Here is a 22850-nt window from a genome sequence, read left to right on the forward strand (position 1 = left end):
CCTGTTCCTTCTTCTTGGTCTGCTTGCCACCATTTCTACACAACCGGTCTGTGATAATTTTGCTGCATTTTCTCTCTGAACTTTGCAATAAATTGGTATGTCATCCATTTCCTTTCAATATTAACTTGTTGAGACTTTTGTTCTATGAGGAAAATAATCTGACATTAGATGTCGATTTAGTCTTCAGTTATATGGTAAATTTATCCGAGTAATGCTTGTACTCTTTACCTCCGAGTTGAATAGAAAAGATTGAGTATGATATCTCAACCTAGATGTCTGGGCTGTTCGTCCATGTTAAGAAGGTCACTGAATGACTTGTCTATATCTGCCATCACTGAACTAACATAGGGGTTAATCAGAATCCCAATGACCTTAGTTATATGGTAAGTTTCACTGGACATTATTCAAACCCTTAACCTCTGAATTGGACAGATAAGATTGGGTATCATGTTCGAGAACCTCTGAATACTCCGACCCAGACATCAAGGCTATTCTTCCATGTTTAATGAACAAACTGAATACCGGTAGTTTTGTTAATTTATATGAGCCATCCCTGAACTGGAGATTCAAGTCAGATCATTAGAATTTAATTATATTCTTCATCTATATTCTTAATTATTAGTCGAGTCGTTCGTTCAATCAATGTATAAAAGTAAAGTCACTTTTCAAATGGAGTCAGATTAAATTAATTATGATGTACTGTACTTTGAAATCCTCATCTTAAATACCGGAACGACGGAATACGTGTTGGGGAGATATTATTATATGTGCCTAGATATTTCCTCCCCTCCATGACCAACACGTGAATACAGGTCACGCTGACTCAACTGGATGTCGAGGTGGAAACCTTGGTTATCGCTGCAGTGCACAGCAGGAGCTGAAAACAAGTCGTCTAAGAAACTGTCAGATGCAGGTGATGCACATCCAACATAAGATTGGGGGGGTCTCAGTGCCCTGAGAAAGCAGACAAGCCGGGAGTCTTTCTTTACATGCATGAATGTTTTTTTTTTTTTTTTTAACAACAGAATCTGAAGGGAAAGCGAGGACACATTGTGAACTCGCCTTGCAGACGCCCAGCTAGTGAGATAACCAAGGAGTTTTTCTGAATCTGGCGGAGAATGTTGGCAGTGACAAAGCGATGCAGCGAAACCTTCCACCCCCACCCACAGCAGCGATTGATTACCAGTGCCTTTTTTTTTTCTTTTTTTTATCACATCACGTGTGGATGTTGGGACTGAGAGATCAGCGGCACACAGCAGATACGGCTTTTTTGTTTTGTTTTTGAAGCTTTGTGTTGTTTCATTTCCCAAGACTACACACCGCCTGTACCTCCACGTTTGTGTACAATGAGTACAGTTTGTGCTGAAGTGAACATCTATGTTGAAATTATGAAATATATATGTATGTATATATTAAAAATAATAAGAGAGGCCTAATAATTAACACTATTCTCGCTCCATGAACCCCCCCGAGCTGTGCAAAGACAGCACTTCTGCATTTTGTGCTAGTCGGTGAAGCACATCACTGTTTGTCACGCTGCCAAGGCAAAAGTTTATACATTTTTATTTCTTTATTGTTATTACACCAATATGTGTGTGTATGTGTGTGTTTTTTATAATAACAACTCTTTAGCCTAAAATCAGTCATAATTTCATTCTTTTTCTCCCCAACTGATCTCAGTTGGATGAAGTATTGATGGAATTCTTTGAAAAGCAAAAATATTTTTACTGAACATTTTGGAGCAGCAGTTTGTTTAGTTTGTTCGATTTGTAGTTTGCTTCTCCATTATTAAAATAGTTTTGAAAGTGGTCATGTGGTGCATGCTCGATGCTGAAGAGGAAACAGACTCACCATATGACTCTTGTTCTGGGGAAGTTGTCGACTCTGCGGAGAAACAAAGAGAAGGTGGGTTAGCGGTGGATCCGACCCTACGCATTCACGCTGTTGAAAAAAATGTACCGCGTCAAGGTTGGAGATCACTCATTGTCAATTAAAATAATGTAACTGGATTTTCAGAATAATCTACACGGTAAAATCGACCGACTGCAGAGACTTCTGGTAGTAATGAGCTCAGATTAGCATCTGCTCGCTTAACTGTTGATCGACTCGCTGCCACTGCTAATGAACAGCTTCTCACGGCGACTGGCTACAGTGACAAATGCGACTTCCAGTTGATTGCCCGACCACATGCTTGACTGATGACTGAAACTGTATTGATCTGATGGACTGGCCTGCAACTGCAGAGGGCAGCAGCGGTGTTTGGAAAAAGGTTGAGAAAAAAAAAAAAAGCCCCATTCAAAAGAAAAGTTTTTTTTCCCTCAGCCTGTCTTGCTCACATGTTCTTCCACCAAGTAAAATCCAGCGTTAAGCTTTCAAAGCAAGCAAGCTTAAGGCAGATGGATGGGGATAAATTTAAATGTAAAAAAAACACCCTGCAAAATGTTCTTAAAACTCTTTGTATTCGTCACTAACACTTAAGTGGACCGTTTGATGACTTAACTGACCAAAAAAAAACTTGTCTTATGTTTATTGATAGAAATAATCTGAATCATTAGCCAGCAATCAGGAATTACTAGCAAAAGCAGCTATAGGTAAAAGGAGGTAAAACAGTAAATGTGAAGTGGAAAAGACAGAAGAAAATTAAATCATGTGTTTGGATGTTTTCTCCATCTGCTGACGCGTCCCATTCACATTCTTCTCGCACCCGTCATGCAGGTAGCTCGGAGCAACTCTTCTCACCTGCATCGGTTCATCTGAAGTGGAACCAAACTATAGGCGCTGTTGAGCACAATCACCCTGCTGATAATGAGTACTTATCCCGTTTCCTCCCTGGGGCCGAATTGAAAACTCAATACTATGGCAGTCCCAGGCACTTGTGCCCATTATTAGTAAAAACAACAGCAGCGCCGGGGTAAATGGATCCTCTCTGACAATCAAACACTGCAGCTGGTGTTTGTTTAAAGTGCAGACCCCTATTGTGCGCCGGCAATGTGTCAGTGAGAGTTGATTTTATCTCCCGGCGGGGTTAATTCTGGGTATTCCACCAGAATAATCCCCAGTGTTAGCCTTTTTAAACGATAAGGCTTGTACCCAACGATAGCATCCTGTGTCAATCTGGCCATTCCTGTGCTATAGAACCAATACATTACATTTCCATTTAGCTAGCTTGTCACCAATTGTTTCCCAGCATTTCCAAGGCGAAAAAAAACCCCTGTAGACATAATAAATTGATTTTCTTGGCAAAACCATTAAAGGTTCTACCAAGAAGAGAGGCGGGTCTCATGTGATTTACCATCACCCTCATGAAAAATTCATCCAACACCATCTCCGCTCATTTTAAAATCATCTATTTACCATGAGCAGAGCCGATTGCATCAAAGAGAGCGCACAGGCCGAGCATTATTATTATTCCAATGTCAATTTTATTTCCCATTTTATTTTGTCATGAGTGGTTCTAAACCTTGTTTTATCTCCAATGCGACCCATTTGCATACTAAAGAGAAGCACTCAAAGCCTGCTCAAGGCTCCTCCCGCTCAGAGTGCCACGGACTGAACACTCACAGTTTGGACTCATTGATTCTTTTAAATATTGATTTGCCTGCCAAACATTGGCACAATTATTTATTCATTGACAAACTATCATCTTGCCTTCAACAAGGGGGTGGCTCAAGCCAGTTTCACCTTGACCACTTTCAATTTCCTGAAATTTTACGATGACTCACTAAATCTATTATTCTGTGTATTTAAGTATAAATTGTTAATAAATTGTTGATTATGGTCGAACATCTTCTTTCCCATGTTTTTGGTTTCTCTCTAAGATGTGTTGATCCCTCATAAAAATTGATGCCAACGTATTCAAGGGAAGCACTACTTGGAGAACTCGCTGAAACACCCGGAGGGCCCATACGAGTCAAACTGCGGACGATTTAGGTCCAATCCCTGTCATAGAACATTACTCACTTTAAAATCCCCTTATTTCCGTCTGCTCCCAAGCCCTCAACGCCCCCCCCGTTCATCACATCTTCCTGGCTCCGTGCGTTCCTTCCCCATCTCGCACTCCAGTGATCCTGTCGTCGAAGAGCAGCGCGCGGGTAGTGTGCGACAGAAGCGACTGATGCAAGAAAGTGAAACGTGCGTTTCAACAGCGTGACCGATGGGCCATCAGATACTGATCACCTCCGTGCACGAGAGCCAAAGGCCTGTTTGGCATGCAAACAGTGACACTGGGGGGTGCGGGTCGCGTTGCCGTGTTGAAAATGGAAATATTTGCTTTGCCGGCCAGCGATGCGTTCGCTGACACGCCCGCCAACCACCACCCCTCCGCCACCTGCTGATGCGGGCAACACGCCGTGTTGTGTGTTTTTAGACAGGGGCGAGATCTGGGCCGCCGCATCAACACCCGGACTCGGAAAGGACACACAATCAGGTGAGAAAAGGTGACAAAACTGACTTGAACGTAAAGAGAAAGTGAAGCCGCGTCTGTAGAGGCTTCCATCGAAGGACTAAAAGTAAATTAACCAGAATTTTACACTCCACAATGTTTATGTTTCTTTTCTTTGATATGGACATCGCAAACACAACACTATCGCAGTAGACGGATCAGATGCTATGCTTTTGTGTCTTAGCATATGTGCTAATTTTTGACACCTGTTCATAGGTGGCTTTTCAAAAAACACAGATTAAACAACAATATGAGACGAAAAAGATACAATTGTTAATGTAGGAGTGATATCAATAAAAACAAATAACCCCAAAAAAAAAACAACAACGAAAAACAATTTTGATTCACGTAGGATAGAAGCAGCATATGAACTATTGTTCATCTTTAATAAAGCGCCTCATACAACCGATATGTCAAAACCTATGAGCGACTGTAAGTCTAGGTTACTAGAGGTCATTCTCACTAGTTACAGGTACAACAGACACAACATTTGCTCTCTTTGGTCTGCATTCAGCCAAACAACTATCAGCCCGTCCAGTCTGCTCGCCGCAGAGGCTACAAGCCTTCTCATGGGGTTTTCATTAGCGTCAGCAGCCAGGCCGCAGTGAAGCTTCTGAGGCTGTTGTATAAAAGCAATATCACGCTGGAGGTGCGACGTGTCGATCCCCAACCAACCAGCGGTGATGATATTCAGTGGAACAGCCGTCCCTCCTGAGCCACGCTGCTCCACCGCGGCGCTTTATTCTACCCAACAAGACCTGGCTAACAGGCTCGCCCTCATCATCTCTCTGAATACTGCCAGCATGAATAATGACTACGGCTCTGACTCATGATTAAACAAAAAACAAAATAAAAACCCTGTCAGTCTGACAAATAGCCAAAACACGTTTTATATTTCAGATCACATTGTGGATTAAAAAGCATTTCTGAGGAGACTGAGAATCCAAAACATGTAAAAATCGATTTTATTCACAATAAAATAGCAGAGAGCTTATTCCACCCAATTGAACTAATAAAGACCGTTCCTGAGTCAATACAATCTAGCGGAAAACAAAGAAGAGAGGCACCATTCAAAGCTTCAAAATGACACAGCGAAAAAATCCTCCCGGGTCAACATGGGACCACGTCATGTCCGCAAAGAACCAAGAGGAACCGATCTGAAGCAGAAGGCAGCCAATTACTGGCTGCTATGGGTCATGCTTGTATTCGTATCGTCCCAATAGTTGATCTGGATTTCACAGACAGACAGGCAGACAGACAGACAGACAGACAGACAGACGGACAGACAGGGTGGAGACTATCACCACAGTGCAGCGAAATTGGGGGACAAAATTGAGCCATTCAGACAGCGGGGCTCGATGAATTAGACCGAATGTGGGAAATCAATACGACACACGCGGCTCAATGTGTTCAGTGGCTCTCTTTGAGTGGAGGGACGAGGCCGCTGCTGCCGTCGCCGCTGAGAACAAAACGGGCACTTGAGTAATTATCCACACGATCGGCGCTTCTTCGTCGGCGGGGCTGAATAAATAAATAAATCAACACTGTCGGGATCCTGGATTGTTTCTCTTGTTAGTCTCGATCTCCACGCAATCCAGCCGGTTAACAGCTGCGCGTTGAGGCCACTGAACCAGACTCCCACCAATTTAAAAAATAAAAATGAAAAAAAAGAGAGAGAGAGAAATGGCGTGGAAATGAGGTGGAATTAGAAGCAGCTACAATATAAACCGACGCGGGCAAAAATCCTCCTCCAGTCTTCCAACAGCGGTTTCAGCTCCACATTTTTAGCCAAAATCCCGGCGAGAGCAGGACACAGCTGCCAGCGTTTACACTCCCAAGGAGGCAGCAGTTGTTGGGTGACCCCAGGGACGGACCGTGTCGTTATTTCACACCCGATGGAACACGAGAAATAAGATGTATGCGGTGTCATGGTCTTTCTGATCAATACAGGCGTCCCGGTTGCCCTCAGCGGAGTCCGCTGCATGGGCGCATTTCTTTCCCTCTGTGAAACTCCAGAATGGTCACGTGGATCAGAGAATATTACCAGCTGTGGCACCGAGAGCGAGCCCGTCGGTCAAAACCTCTGCGTCACAGCCTTGATTTCTTCCACTTCAGGTCCGACAAGGACACATGCGGACCTCGTCGCCAACGTGGCACTTCAAGATAAAGATGAACCAAACGTAGGAAATGGTCAAATCAAATCAGCTGCAACACCAGGTCCGCCCCCTCTATCCGCCCCCCCACCCCCACACTGCTTTTTACATCAGTCAGTTTGCCCACTTCCTTTGATTTGCCGACCGACAATTTACATACCGCAAATGCGACGTCAAATCAAGGAGGAAACGGCCGTGCCGGAGAGGGAAATTGATGTTCAAATTGGCAGGAAAGTCCCGTCGTTTCTCGCCGTTGCGCTTAAAACGCCTCAATTTCTGTCAGAGCTCCAAGCGGGGGGGGGGGGGCAAAATTTTAAGCCGCGACAGAATAACTTCTCGAGGAAGAAAACGTTGCAAACCGACGTTCGTCTGTAATTTGATCATTCCAGTGTGGGTGGGGACATTTCAATCAGAAATGAGGAAGAAAATTAGAATTTTCTGTCAGTGATCTGTAAACTGAAAACACAATTTCAATCACAGATTCTGATTGAAGAATTCCTCACAAATGAACATGGAAGTGCGACTGAGCAGAGCTGCTTCCGAGCCGACATGTTGGCTGACGGAGTTTCCTGACACGAGACTGCTCTCCCTCGACACATTTGGAAGACAGTGAATGTCCTGAACGAGCAGGTCAGTCCCCCCCCCCCCGCCCCACCACTTGGCGTAATGCGTTTAAACGGCTGCAGTTCCCGAAACTAGATTCTCAACTCACAGTCGGTGCCCGTTCCACCATAATAACCGACGTAACTGCCTCGCAGCGTGTCGCATGCAAGCGAAATGATGAAGTTGCCAGGGCGCCGATAAAACGTCTCACACGGCACGCCAAACAGAGTGCGAGTGCGACTTCGCGGGGGGCAGAAGCGGGAGCGACCGACAGCAGCTGTGATGCGAGCCGGGGCTTCACCAGAACTGAATGAGTTCCAATGAGTTCTTTGCGTCCGACGCCTTCACTCCTGGGAATATAAGCGTTATTATGCAGAGAGTAAATAACGCAGCTGCAAAGCTGATGCCAGGTGGGGTCTATAAGTTCCTTTAAATGGCAACAGACAGTCAAGACAGGAAAAGGAAAAACAGGAAAGAACTGAGGTGCGAGCTTAAAGTTTAATTAGAGATCCAGATGAACTTTATTGTCGTACCGCGGCCGTCATGCAACATAAAATAAACATTCACATGAGGGTAAATGAAGGCAATCCCTGAAATATTCATGCCGACATCATGGAGTAGACAAAAAGGTAAAAAATAAAAGTGCTCCAGATGCGTAGTTGCACACGACTGAAAGTTCACACTAGCTATGATATTAAATATGCAGCAACTTGTCAGATCAGTCTTTTGGCAACATGTACACTCAAGTGCAAATCTTGAACACAGCAAACGTGTGACAAATAGTGACGATTCTTCAAGAAGCCTCTCCGCCCTCTTGGCCTCTTGGTGAACTCTGCACGAGAAACACAAGCGTCTGCATACACGACCTATATAATATATCATCTCGCGGTCAGCGACTCTTCGAAATGTCTAACAATGTTTTGTTTTTTTGTTTTTTTGGCTGGTTAGAGCCAAGCAGCTGTGGAGCAGCTGTCCGGGTGCTCTTTCACAGGTTCACACCGACACTGACGGAGCGAATCCCTGATGTGCACCTGCGACTTTCCTACAGACAGCGACTTGCAGCGGAGGAACATCCTGAGCAGGATGAAATCAGCGAAGGACACAAACCAAAAACTCACAGACGGATCAGTACCACCGACACGTCAGTCCACAGTGTCAGTGGCCAGACAACAAACAGCCTTTTGTCTTCCCCGCTGTCTTCTCTCAGAGTTTTTTTTTTCTGTTTGGAATTACAACTGGGGGTTCGATGACACGACAAATCCACTGCCGATCAGGTATGTGTGTAAACGCTGAAACGTCTGGATGTAAGTAGGAAGCAACCGATTCACAAAACGCAAAACAATTTGATGTTGTTGATGATTGATCTTTTGTTCTATTATGCATTCAGTTAATAATTGTTTGTTTTCTTTCCTTTGATTAAACAATATTTCTTTGCTTCAATCTAAATCTATTTAAAAAAAAAGGAAAAAAAAATCCCCAAACAGAAACATCTTTATTTCAGATTATTATTATTAGTATTATTTCTCAACATATATATACATATATACACATATAATTTTGGTCATCTTTTCAACTTGGTAAGAATGAATGAGTGAATAAAACAGAAAGTCAAACTTCCCTAAAGTAGGCAGGCACAAATATTGTTAGCAGTCTGTTGTGTATTGATACAATGTTGGCAGCGGGGAAGCGAGAGATTTGCATGCACCAACATGATGCAGCCATCAGCCTGGCCAGGGAACACACACACACACACACACACACACACACACACACACACACACACACACACACACACACACACACACACACACACACACACACACAATGAGTGTGAGAGTGGGATGTGACTTTCTACTGTTCCACTAGTCCTCTCCGTAGAAACGTTTGTCTGTACAAAGTTGAATTAGCTCGATGTTTCACATCGGCCCTTTAAAAAAACTATTCGGGAGAACTGAAGTCTGGAAAGGAATGTCTAAAAAAAAAAAAGGAAGGCAAGTAAAGGCTAAAAACAGGACCAGCAGACTGTGGTTTTGCACTTTTCTTGCTTGTTGCGCCTCCTCAACCCGAACAGTGTTCGTGGTGGCTCACTTTCAGCCGGCACTCCTGAGCAGGCTGAGCCCTCATTAGCGCCTCCCAGGCAGACTTGGCAGCAGCGCACAACAGTAAAAGTAATTCCATCGCCTTATGAATCCTAATGAACTGGGTTTGGTGAGCGACTCGCTGCTCATAAAAATGCTGCGCTGTCACATCTTAGAGATTCACACTCATCACTGCAACATCAACAACAAGAACAACAGAAAACACACATGCGTGCGCTTCAGGCGTGTGCGAGGGACAATCGAGACAGGAAGACCACACAAATTCAGGTACTTCCTCATTGAGACCCTTCTTCCATCCACCAGGTTGAGGCACTGAGCGCATTCACGTGAGCCCGAGAGGCGGCGCAGCCTCATTTTCTCACCGCATAAGAACCTCCTAATTTATTCTGTGCTAATAACTTTAATATTACCCACATTTAATTGCGTTTGTGAGGATGACACACCACTTGTGTTGGTGATAAGCGGGCAGCGCATTGTCCCTAATTTGTTTTCTCCCAAATGCGATAATGGCTGGGTTTAATGAAAATGTCCCCTCATGCCTCAGTGGCTTTAGGATTTCTGATTTTGTTTTTTTTTTTCTCCAGCAGTGACAATAAAACAATTTAGCTAATCAGTGAAACCGTCTGCAAAGTGTTACAACTCCAGAAAAGTTTTCAGCAATGATTATAGCCGGTCGTGTTGTGCATAAGAAAAAAACACAAGGACTTTTTTTTCCAGCTGGAAAGCACTAAAGCATTTCACACTTTTTCATCCATGACAATTATTTAAATTGCTTCCAATTCTATCTGTAAAACAAGTTTTCAGCGATGACTATAGCCGGTCGTGTTGTGCAAAAGAGAAAACACAAGGACTTTTTTTTTCCAGCTGGAACGCACTAAAGCATTTCACACTTTTTCGTCCATCACAATTAATTCAATTGCTTCTAATCCTATCTGTAAAACAAGTCAAAATTTCAAAAAATGATGAAGGGGCGCACTAGCATTAGCATGCAAGCTAACGCTAAAATCCACAAGCTAATGTGTCACATTGTGAAGGGAGCAGTGACGTGGTGTGCGTCAGAGTTTGTTATTGCACATGGACCGTCTTTGCCAGTGTTTGCAAGTGACCTATTAAAAAGGAGCAGACGGACAAATAAGACAATAAGAAAAGAGTAACTCGACCAACGCACTGAATTATGCTACAACTTTGTTAGCAATGCCGTTCAATTGCTAAAGTTTGAGATTGACCACGCAGCCAATCACGTGGCAGTGTTCAGGTGCATAGACATGGCGAGGACGACGAGGACAACACACACACACACACACACACACACACACACACAAAAGCTCAGGAATGGTCTTTCAGACTTTACTACTCTGCCGACACCTCCAGCACAAGGCAACAGGTTTTTTTTATTTTTATTTAAACCAACTAAAAACTAAACTCCACAGCTACCACAGAAACCCCCTGCTTCGTCTCACCCTCCGTAAGCCCCGAACGTGTGGCTCCTCTTCCTCTGAGGCATCCTGCCGGGCGAGCGGTGCGGCGTCCCAGGTGACAGCGGCGACAGCAAGAAGCTACAGACAAACAGCCGCGTCCTCTCGCTTTGCTTTTACTCTGCCTGCCTCCCCCCCTGGTCTCAACCCTCATGGAGCCTGGGGAGAGTGTGTGTGTGTGTGTGTGTGTGTGTGTGTGTGTGTGTGTGTGTGTGTGTTGTGTGTTCCCTATGAGGGTACTTCATGCGCACTCACATCCTGGCCCTCTCTCTCTCTCTCTCTCTCTCTCTCTCTTTCTCTGTGCTCCCTGACTAAGCAGCTCCTCTCTGCCACATCAAGAGGAAGGTGCGTCCTGCTGGCCAGTCGTCCTGGTAACAAACCGGAATGTTGTTCAGCCTCCATCGGACTGCCGTCTCTCCCGGCTCATGTGCCGCAGGAAGGGGGCACGGGTTTCCTCCCCCGTTCTTCCGGAAACAACTCCCACTTCTTGGCTCGGCTCGGCGAGTCTTTTTTCCAAGACGTGAACCCCAGAGCAGAGAACCTCAGTGAACCTCAGAGCCCACTGAGGTTCACTGAGGTTGGGTCAGGATTTCAACTTTTCCTATTTTTTTTTAAGAAACTTTTTTCCGTGCAATCTTTTTGCAATCATTTCTCTCCATTTTACCCATGGAGCGCGCTTTCATGATTCAATACCCAGAAAACACAGCGGATGGCCAGACAACTGCATATTTGTGCGTCCAAATGAAAAACCAGCCCACTCGGCTCTTGATTACTGCTGAATCCGATGCTTTGTCCAGACCGTCGACAAAATAAAAGACAGGAGGAAGACCTGACTGAGCTAGGGTCGTGTCCCTGAAGAACTTCAAACTGTAAGAAAAAAAAATTGAGCTGATTAACAAAGTGAAGAATCGACTTGGGGACTATTTGACTATTTCTGGGGAGTTCAGTGGCAAAACGTCTGTTGCCCGTGAAGGTTCTCAGTCATTCTGAGTCTTTCAGATTTGAATTGCAGGAAAAAAGGAAAAAAAAATTGAAAGGCTGGAAAGTAGTTTTTGACAATGAGCAATCCCCTCTTATATATTATGTTCAGATGTGCCATGTGATGTGCGGGAGCTCCTATACTTGATTAGATTTGAATTGCAGGCAACTGGACTTCACATCACCGAGACCCAAGCCCAGTTCTCGTCTCCAGCTCCAGCTCTCAAGGACGGTCGAACTTGTCGGATTTTTAACGAACGCCTCTTCCATTTCTGACTTGGGCCCACCTCCGCACCACAAACCCCCCCACCCCCTCTCTCTTGTCTCTTCCCATCTTCTTCCCTCTCCACCTTCTCCTTTTATTCCTCAGTCCTCTCGTGGCCCCGCTCCTGTTCGCTGCGCTGAATAATACGTTTACTGCTTTGACGAGACGACACATAAAGCGTCCTGCCCCGTCTGGTTTGAGGGCATTGATTGTCCCCTAGTCCCGTCGCCCCCCCAACACACACACACACACACACACACACATCAGTCCTAATGCCAGGCTGCCACGGTGACCTTTCCCTGATTCCGTTAGTCTCGCCTGGACCTCAGCCAGACACGGACACTCAATCACATCAGAGTCTTTGAGGAGAGGACATAAAAAAGGTTTCACCTCATCCATGGTCCTTCGGTCTCGCTTAGCGACTGACATTGAAACAGAATTGTCCTGTGTTCAGAAACCTCAAATCGCAATTATCCCATGCAAAAAAAGTGGTAGAGGAAAATCTCTGTTGGTTAGAAGGAGCAGAAATATGCAGAAATATGCAGATGACTCCGGATGGTCCGGACCGCTGAATGGTAAATACTACAACTATTTCGCTCACCGTCGTCGCCTTTCCATGGTCTCCAACCAGTCTGACCATTCTGACCTCTGACCCCTGACACCATTAAGACATTTTCCTCCACACAACATATTTTCTCTATTTGGGGCTGTTTCCTGTGAACCCTGGAGATGCTTCTGAAGTGGTGAGAATCCCATTAGATCAGCAGCAGTTTATTGTTTCGCCGGGCTCAAAATCCCCTTCCTTCCTCAATCTGACGCTCCACGTCTACCGACATACCTGAATGCACCGAGTTGCTGCCACGTGATTGGCCCATTAACTATTTGTGTTAACAAGCCATTGTAGCTGATTCAGTGGCCGGATGAGTTTGAACCTGTGATACGTCTCGGGACCAGCACGCCGCTTTTTCGGACACAAGGCTTTTTGCGGACAATTGAACTGCGTCCACGTTGCTTCCGACAGGCTGCTGTTACCAGTGCAAACATGTGTCTGACATTTGTTTGCAGGTCACGTGACCTTTCGCCGTAGCTGTCGGCAAGATGAAGCCGGTGTTTGCGGTGCTTACAGCCAGGGGGGCTTCCCATCACATAACAGACCCAGTAACAGAGAGTTGGCACTGGCTATACACGTCCTCTCAGGGTTAAAAAAAAAAAAAAAAAAAAAAGGAATTAAAGGTCGAACTCTGTAACACGGCAGGGTTACAAGGACGTCTGGGAGCCGAGATGTTATTTTGCAACCGATTGTAACCGTCTACGCATATGGGAGAATATTGTTATCTGATGGATTTGGGTCACGGCCCTGAGGACTAATGTCAAACACATCTTGTTGCAGCAGAACTCGGCGTGATAAGATTTTTCTATCTCGTATTTTTCCATGTGCATCGTTAAGTGATCTTGTAAACTGCCGGCATTTGTACAAACATGTATATATCTATTTGTGTGTATGTGTAGGCTCCTTGACCATCCCAATCCTTTTCTTTCCAGGCTGACAGCGGTGCTGAGATGTCTCTCGGAGAAGGATTCTCCAGGGACGGACTGGAGAGCTCTTTTCACCATGGCTTTTCTCTCGCGTCCCCTCAAAAGATGTCCTTGAGAGGAGTGAAAGGAGGGTGTTTTTGTGAGAATTCTGTTTAGCCAGTGAGTGATTTGTGTGAGACAGGTGAAAGGGCAGTTTATTGTAATTAGTCCCCGCCGGTGGGTTTGGTTGTGGTTGTGTGGCAAGCTGGTAGCTGATGCTGATGCTGCTGCTGCTGCTGCTTTGCTGCTGGTCTCCTCGCAAGCAGGTCAGCCTTTGACGTTGAGGACCTGGACATGGCAAGAAGAGGGGGGTTGGTAATGGTGGTTGTTGTGCTGTGTGAGATTGGCTTTCAGCACCGGACGACAGAGCTACCGTCGCACCGGCAGATTACTGTTTTGTCATCTGACAAACAGTGATTGAAGATTGAGATTCATATCAGCAGGTGAGGAAAAAAAAGAAACACCTTATCATATAAAAGAAAGTGACAAGTGGTCTTATATTCGGGCACATTTCCAGAAGTCTTAGGATTTATACAGGCAAATCCATCTGATAAGGAACCTGTAGAAAGCAGCAAGTCGGAAGTGATTGTGAAAACATTTTATCACAATCAAGCAGAGCAGTCATTCAACAGAAGCTAGCGGCTTAGCAGGTCAAGCTAGGTCGCTTAGAACTCAAGTCTTGTTTTTGTAGCTGGTGTGATTGGAGATGGCTGTGCTTTAGGACAAACATTGGAAAATTCTCCTTTTCTTAATATTAAAATGTGACTTTATACTAAAAAAAATTACCACTGCCACAACATGAGTAAGCATCTCTAGCGACAGCTAAGCTAGTCGTTTTCCAGCTTTCCTTATCTTCTTCTTCAGTGGCTTTTAAGAGCTGCTGGAAGCAGTTTGATAGCTTGAGCGCAACTCAAAGGAAGCTGACTGGTGACTGGAATCCAACACAAACCTGAACCTGATTTCTAAGCATTTGGAAGAGTGAAATAACTGAAGCAACGCTGCACTGTTGTTGCAAGCTCAGCGGCTGGTAAAGTTACAACACCTTAAAAATCTTCGCAAGTGGCCTCCGACACGTTTCTGCTCCAGCAACTGAGGATATAGAGTCATAAAGAGTAAAGTGAAATGTCAGGCGTACTTCTGAGGACGGCGACAACGACAACACTTTACTTTTTTTTTTTTAATGTGAGTCTTAAGGGCTAAGGAGCCATTACAGTTACAGTGCAGTCCTCCGGGACGCAGACGCATAAAAAATTTACACGCCGCGAGCGCAACTAAACCCCCGGACAAGTTTGCAAGGACAACAGGCTCTGCCTCCGCGGCCTGAAAACCTACAATCTTTTCTTTGACATAGACTGATGCGGACAGGACGCGCTTTGTTTCACCTCAAAAAAAATAAAGAAGAAGAAAAACCATAAAAACATTTCTTTTTAATTCCATGCGACGACGGCAAAACCCGAGACTGCCTGAGTGACAAAGCGACTCGTAAGGCTGCCAGTGACGAGTGAGACGGCACTTTTCAAGGTTTTCGCATCGGGCTGGGCGGAAAAAAAGCAGTGAAGAAAACGAACAAGCTGGAAAAAAGAATAACGACGTCGTCTCGGCGACCATCCGTTCGCCGGAGGAAGTGCTTCCCATCGCCTCACGCTGCTGGAGGGGGTAGGAGGCTGTCGACCCCCCCCACCCCCCCAGCCCCCCCAACCCCGACGTAGACTACTTTGAAAGAATTTAAGCAGAGAGACCCGACTGCTTTCCAGGCAACAGCGGGGAAGCTGGAGGGAGGAGGGGGGGCGAGGAGGGGCAAGTAAGGATAAAGGGGGAAAAAAACAACATTAAGATTTCATCAGCTTTTTTTTTTTTGTTGTTGTTGGCTTTTGGTCTTGGTGATCCTGCTCATGACTCCGTGCAGCGCGGCTCTGCAGACCGTCCGCAGCCACTGTTCCGTAACCAAATGCAACAAATGAGATCCCACCTCTCCCCCTCACCCCCACCCCCTCCCCCTTCCCACCCTCCCACCCTCCCTCCCTCCCTCTTCCCCCCGTCACAAATTGCAACGAGCGAGATTATCTGGGCTGCTGACATTGTGTAACTCGCTCATCAAAGACAGATTTCGGTGAGGTTGAGAGGGTGTGGGGGGGCTATTCTCGACCCTCACTCTCCCTCCTCTCTCCCTCGTCCATCCCTCCCACCCCTCCTCCCCCCGTGCAGATCCGGATGGCACGAATCAAAATTCAGTCCGTACATCATCTGTACACGGAGTTGGATTTCTTTCCACAGGCTGGATAATACGGGGGGGGGAGGGGGGGGGGTGGTTGGGTGATGAAGAAGACCTGGTGGCCTCTTGTTCTTCTTTTATTCTTTCTCTTTCCCCGTCCGTCTCCGCGCAACCCAGCGGGCGGAAAACACGATGGGGAGGACAGAAATCACACCGTGCACTCCGTGAACGCGCCCCTTGAGCAATGAGCAGAGCGGGCACGGCAATTTACAAGGCTGCTGCCGACACACACACACACAACACAAAAACGAGAGCCAAAGCCCAATAGAACAAATAAATGAGATGCTGAGAATCGGGAAGCGGCAAGGAAGTGAGAAAAAAAGAAGAAGAAAGAACCGAGCTCCCTTTCTCACGTAACAAGCAGCGAGTGAGGCACGAGGAGAGAAAGCCTGTGGACCACATCCACAGATTAATGACTCCGCAGCAGCGGTTGAGGATGCAGGCCGACTCTGATTTATCCACATGAGGAGACGCACCAAGAGGAGGAGAAGGGGGAGGTGGAGGAGGAAGCGAGGGCGGGAGGGAGGGAGGAGTTTCTAATCATGCAGCCTCGTCGCAATCTTTCGCTCATTTTGAAGCGTAGCACCAAATCCCTCCGTCCGACCCGCGCCGACTGTTCCGAACTTTGTTTTCAGATAACGACCGGATTCCTCCCTGATTAAATGGATTTTTTTTTTCTGTCTTTTTCTTCTCCGCACTTTTCACCGCCAACTAGGAGACGGTGTCGTCGCTACGAAAGACAATGAGAGAAACGAGAGTGGCGCTGAATTAAAAGTTTGAGCTGTGCGACTCTCTTCACACCGCTCCTTGTCGCGGTTCGGTGTAAATAAATGATGTGATAAGGTTCCTACAGACTGTGACTGTGGGACTGAATGAAGGATCGTTAAGAACATCCAACAGCATCGACACAGTTCGTTGCCATACAGGCGGAAATGGCGGTGAAGTATTTGATGTAACAACATCAAACCAAAAATCAAGATGTACTGATAAATCGATACAGCAATAATCCTGAATGACTACTGAGAACGACAACAAGCTCTGATTGGACAAGAGTTGGCGCTCACGTGGAGTTTAGCAGCGCTGGGACTTGTAACTTCACGTATCACTCCGCCTGTACGCGTGTTCTGATGATTTATTCACGCCTCCGACTGGTGCCGTGTCAAAACCCAACAGGGTCTTTTGCCGAAGGGAGTCTCGTATAATTAACATAACATGACCCACTGAGTGGCGCCGAGCTGTGCGCTCGCTAGAAGTAGTGATTGGCAGCCCCGCAGCTTGACACGAACTGCGTGGAACGAGACCCGACTTCAGACTGAGGTTGCCGAGTCCAGACGGATACTAAATACAGATGGCGGACCAGAGAGGGTGTCGCTGAGGGAGGAAGGGAGCTGCTTTTATTTATTTTAACCGTCAGTCCATTTGTTGAATTATTTGCATCGGTATTGGAGGCAAATAATGATGAAACTAACAAACAAATTGTTACATTTCTGTCAACTCGGCCCAAGTAGAGTTTACGAAAGTGTTTAAAAGCAATGATGGCACTCTTGGTTATGCTGAGCCCCTCTTTGGAGATTCTGCTTTGATGAATTACCAAATGAACCAACCTCTTTCCCCTCCTACTGATTAGGAGAACAGGACACCATCCTTTGAGTTTGTTTTGACCTCTTTCCCCCACTTTCATCTTTCCTCACGAAACTGCCATCTCTGCCCATTTACCTGCGGTTGAACGCTTTGGGGTCAAGATGTGATATTTGCCGTGACAACGTCCTCGCGTGACCCCAGCTATGGCCAAACGTTTGCCCGCGTATCAGCGTTCTATCCTCTCGTGCTCTCGGCGTCCCTGCTTATCTGCAGACAGTCCTGCCCTCTGTCTGCCCCGCTTCACAGTAAACCCCGGGATTAACTGTACAAATCATCACTGCACCATCTTTTCAATTAAAACTTGGATGACCTTTGTCCTGCTTACGACCCAAAAATGACAAATCTGTTCTCATTACTGTCCAATTTAGAGCCTAACGGTGGAAATCCTTCATTACCGTCTTGGGCAGAATTTCATCCTCAAACAGAAACTGTGTACTTTCATCTTATGATAATAGCAAAGGAAGCTTCTTCTTTTTTTTCTTTTTTTATTTTAGCTTTGTTATTAGTTAAAACACTGCACTCAAAATAATATTCTAGCTTTGCATCATACTGCAAGCTGTAAGCCCAGTTTTGATTTTGACTTGGCGTGCCGTCACTGTTCAATATGACGTTGTCACGTAAAGCAAAATTATTTCAAGGCCAGTGCAGACATGAAGAATCTTAATCTGCAACAGAAGATAAAGTTTGCAAGATTTGAAACTATAATCGTGCGAGTCCACTTATATTGGACTAAATCAGGGGGAACAGCACAGCAGCGTTTCAGGGCAAAATGGAAAATGAAATAAGAATCAAAGATTGCAGGGCTTTGTCTTCTTTACAGGATCCATCAAGATAAGAGCCAAAGCACCTCAGGCCCCCCTGAGGGCAACAAAAAGACATTGATTTATCTGGGATGTTTGTTTTTGTTGTGCTACGGAGACGAGAAGTTCACTTAGAAACCAATCAAACGCACGTAAAACCTTATTGAAACAAAACAATACAAAACCCAAAAAAACAATAATAAACTGCGATTTCATTTCTCAGTTGAGAGGGGAACCAGCCTGCGAGTAATGTAGCCGTATGAAACCGACCAACTTAAAGTGAGGACGTCCCCATCTCCCAGCAACACAGGACTGGAAAGACAATGACCAGCACCGTGCATTTCATCACTGGTGTGCTGGGAGCTGGGAGCTGTCGTCTTTCAGCACCAAGGACAGCAACAGGGTTTTCAAAGGGACAACTGAGGGATCTATTGGAACAAAAAAAACACCCACATGCGTATATAAACATATGTACATCGCAATTTTCAATTGAGTGTACCGTTTGAGTGAGCCAAACCTTTTCACTGCATCTTTAGGCCAAGTGTGGTGACTGTGATGTGACTGTGGAACTGTCCATCAACATATAAGCTTCCCTGCAAACTTCCCTGACTTCACGAACTGAACAGCTCAAAGGGGGTAATTTGGGCACATGTGTGCAATGGGATCTCAGTGGACTCACCGTTTGAGTCTCTTGGCAAATACGCCCGACTATTTGCCGCATCAAAGGGCAAAAATGCTTTTTCATTTGCCTTTGTTCCCCCTGTGGCATTTCACCAAATCTGTTCTCGCCCAGCAGCGGTCCCGGGCCCTTTGATGGGCCTCCGACTCCAGCTGAGAGCGGCTAAGCTTGCTTTGATGACGAGACGACTCGCTGTGACGCACTCTCTGGGGCCACCCACATATCAAGTTTGATAAACCAGGAGAGGATAAACGTCTTAGATTTACCTTATACATAAAACTGAATGCATTAGTTGACAGAGCACGAAGAAAGATGAAAAACAGAGGGAGAGGTTTGGCTTTTTTCCTTATTAAATTTCCAACATCTACCAACAAATAATCCAGTGCTGGCTGTTTCAACTGAAAAACACCTGCACCTCGTTTGAGAAAGCAGCTCACAATCTTTTAGTCATTAACTTCACTCCGTTTCTATTGGTTTCTGTTCTGAAATAGCACCCAGACTGTGCAGCACTCTATATACAGAGGCAGAAGAAGAGGAAGGTCCTGGTGTCTCAATCAAGATCCACATCCTGCAAACTCCAGTATTGAAGTCAGGAATGACCTTCGACCCCTCCGTGCGGTACCTGCCAGAAGGGAGCTAAATTCGAGTTATGAAGTGATGGATGACAAGCTGGACACACGGTCACATCCGCAAAGATGCGGAGGGGAGAGGCGATGTGTTTCCTGTTGACTGGGCCCCTGAATTACAGCAGCAGCGATGACAGCGTCAAGTTCCTCGCCGGACGAGCTGCCTGCGTGCAAGCGTTTGTTTGAAACACTTCTGATTAGTGGAGCGCATGTGAACGGACAAATGTCCAGAGATGCACGCGAACGTGCACGGCTGACGGAGCACGTCGTGGTGTTTTCGATTGAGCGCAGGAACCCTCGTGACAAGCCCTGTTAAGGTTTAATGAAGGCTCATTAAAAAATCTCAAGCTCTATATTCTCATTACATTATTTGTAACTGATTTCATGAACCCGTGTTTGCTTGTCCATGATGCATCGCAGCGTTGCCGCGTGTTAGCTGAGAATTAGAAAGAAATGTCCTGCATTCATTCGTCCGTCCATCCATCCATCCATCCATCCAAAGTTACCATAAACAGTCTTAAAGTGCTAAGGATTTAAACAACTGTTGTTTTTTCCTTTGGTGTGCCCCAAGGTTTTGACCTAGATCCTCCTTTCTTTCCAAAAAAAAGTGGCCCATTGCGACATGGACAGGACTAAAAACAATAACAACACTGTCCCAAAAAGCCCCAAAACCTCAACTTTAATGTTAATGTGGTATTGTTCAATCACTTAAGATCATCACTGAAATGAGCAACTTCCTTTTTCCAAATTTTTAGCAAAAGTTAATGTCTGGTGTAAGGGTTGGTCCGCTCACCTAAAAACCGACCAAATTAGGACGTTCAGTTCCAGTGTTTCGGGCAAAATGTTTGATAGAAAATTCAATCTATAATTTTCCAAGTATTACTACTACATTTGTCAAAGGATAAAAAGGCCAAGGACATTTCCAAGTGAAACAGGGGGGAAAAAAAAGAGTCAAACAATTTCAAGCTTTTGAATGTGTTGAACCTTAATTAGCTTCAGTCATTCACACATGACAGTGAAACGGTTAACATTCTAATGAGGATAGTTTCTTGTGTGCTGCTACATGATGTGTGAGTGCTCGGCTTCAGGAAGATCTTAGATGTAAAATAAACAGCCTCTGAAAAAAGGCAAAGTGTAAACAGCTGCTTTACCATAAAATCCGAGTGTGCGACGTACAGAGTCCTGCGCTGCTGAGCATGAAATATCCTCTTGCAGACTCATTCCATGGCGTGTGTACAATAGTCAAGTCATTTCAGCTGGAAAATACAGTGTCAATAACTCCCACTTGATATGAATGTTTGCGAGCGCGTTGTCAAATCTTTACTATTAGACCAGCAGGAAATTGCTGTCTTGTCAGCTTGTTTTATTTTTAACAATATCAACCGGGATGTATTTGTCTTATCTTCAGTGTGTGTGGGCGGGAGCCGGAAGATGTTTGGAAAGGGGCGGACTTCTCAAAACAGACATGTGCTTATCACATTGATAATAGAGCCAATCAGATCACTGCTACGGCGAGATGTTGGGACATTAGTAACTGACCATGACCAGCTCCGGCGCAGGCACATAATATATATTCTGTCAGCAAAATTAAAGTGCTATGTCGAGATGATTAAGCGGTGATGATCGGAGCACCAACAAGAGCGTTGTGTTGTAATGACGTGCTGTTACACCCGACGGCCGCGTAACGACCGTCAAAGATCCTTGCATGGAACTACGAGAAATCGAGCAGAATCTGCCGAGCCGAGGCACACGGCCAGCGGCATTTCTTGTTGACCCCAAGGGGCCGACTGATTTCCGATAATGCGAGGGAAGGGGCCGCGGGTCAGGAAATAAGGCGAAACGACAAAGTTGTTGAAGCCGCGGCACAGAAACGGAATGAAATGAGGCCGTCTGGAGTCTGCGCCACCCCCGCGTCTCAATCATCCGCCCTAACAAGCAACGTTAACGATGTACTTAGTGCTGAAGTACCGAGTGCACCGTGCAACCACCTTTGCGAGTCTCTGGCGGTTGAAGCTTTTCTGCCGCCCGGATGGACAGATTGCTGTAGCATCCACCACTGACTGTCTGCTGTTGGCGCGCCGCAGCTTTAAACAGGGAAAGGCCGAAAATAGTGCAAACCTGAGACATTGAAGCACATCCCAGAGACACGCAGAGACAATTACAATCAATTTTCCAGCATTAACAAAGCATGGATCGCAAGTCTATGGTCCATAGTGTTGGTCGGACTCTTCTGGCTTTGAGTTTAGTGAAACTCTGCAGTGATTTACTTTCTTCGCTCTAACAGGACTCCTTGAGCTGCAGTGATCTGTCTAAACTGGCGATGAAAAATACGACTGGCCTGCAGATTAACACTTCCAACTAGTCTAAAGGGCAGTGCACCATTTTTCACGACTTGAGAGCCTGAAGCCGAGTGCAGCGTGTAAGCCAAAAGAAAGAGCCATTGCCCTTGTGCAACACAAGCTGGAGCAAGAAATTGACAATCGAAGTATGTAATACTGCAAGAGTGCCAATGTCAAACGGACGAGCTGGACATCCTTTCGCTAAAACGTTAGCAAAACGTTAGCTAGAATTATGCTGGATGTAACCCTGGATCCAGACAGTTTCCTTCTGTCATGTTTCCAAGGGGACCGCTATCAGTGACGGACCTGCAGCCATCACAGAACTCTGCTAAAATACTGAGATGTTTTAGGTGTATTTGCGCCGACTTTGACTTTTGCATTTGAACTGCACCTCCAGATTTTGGGTTTTAACGGTGACACAAAGCAGAACTTTTGCCGTGTGATGTGATGCTCCACCGCAGACGAAATAACGAAACTCGAGCCTCAGACACCAATTTTCATTTCCTCATATCTGGCAAAGATTCAAATCAAGTACTGCCCCTCTAAGCACCAAATGGCCCATAAATTGGCAAAATACAAAATACACTTTGCCATGTGAAACACACTCAAAGTCCTTTGTTAAAAAAGGGGTTTGTAATAGTAAGGCGAGACTAAAAGGCATCATAAAGCCCACTGCAGACCACCGCCGCCGTGTGCTACGAATTCAAATGGGCTCCCTCGCTAATTAACTCCAGCGGAGCTCCATTATTCAAGGGGCACGGTAAAAACCTCTGAAAGGTGATTTTAGCGGAGGAACCGATGGCGAACAAAGACAGCAGAGTTTTAAAAGGGCTGCCAGCGGCTCCCTGCCTCTGCGGCCGACTCCACGCTGAGGCAATAATCTCTCCTAACAGCGGCCGCAGTC

The 22850-nt window shown here is 45.7% G+C and overlaps 1 protein-coding gene across 10 annotated transcripts in view; it reads right to left on the reverse strand.

Moving 5' to 3' along the window:
- Positions 1-22850, reverse strand: part of rap1gapb (RAP1 GTPase activating protein b) — a 76492-nt gene that overhangs the window by 53458 nt on the left and 184 nt on the right. For 5 of the 10 annotated variants that reach the window (XM_076024911.1, XM_076024919.1, XM_076024912.1 and 2 more), the window contains exons 1-2: positions 10757-10893; positions 1852-1884 (exon numbers count right to left, since the gene is read on the reverse strand). In XM_076024911.1, the coding sequence (XP_075881026.1) occupies positions 1852-1884; positions 10757-10800 (77 nt within the window). In that variant the 5' untranslated portion in view covers positions 10801-10893. Of the gene's footprint in view, positions 1-1851; positions 1885-10756; positions 10895-22850 lie in introns of those variants that run through there. The other 5 variants (XM_076024913.1, XM_076024923.1, XM_076024921.1 and 2 more) reach the window with 3 other exon arrangements.

Source organism: Nelusetta ayraudi, unplaced genomic scaffold, assembly GCF_046127955.1.
Source record: "Nelusetta ayraudi isolate G7.1 ecotype Tasmania unplaced genomic scaffold, CSIRO-AGI_Nayr_v1 ptg000017l, whole genome shotgun sequence".
NCBI lineage: Eukaryota > Metazoa > Chordata > Actinopteri > Tetraodontiformes > Monacanthidae > Nelusetta > Nelusetta ayraudi.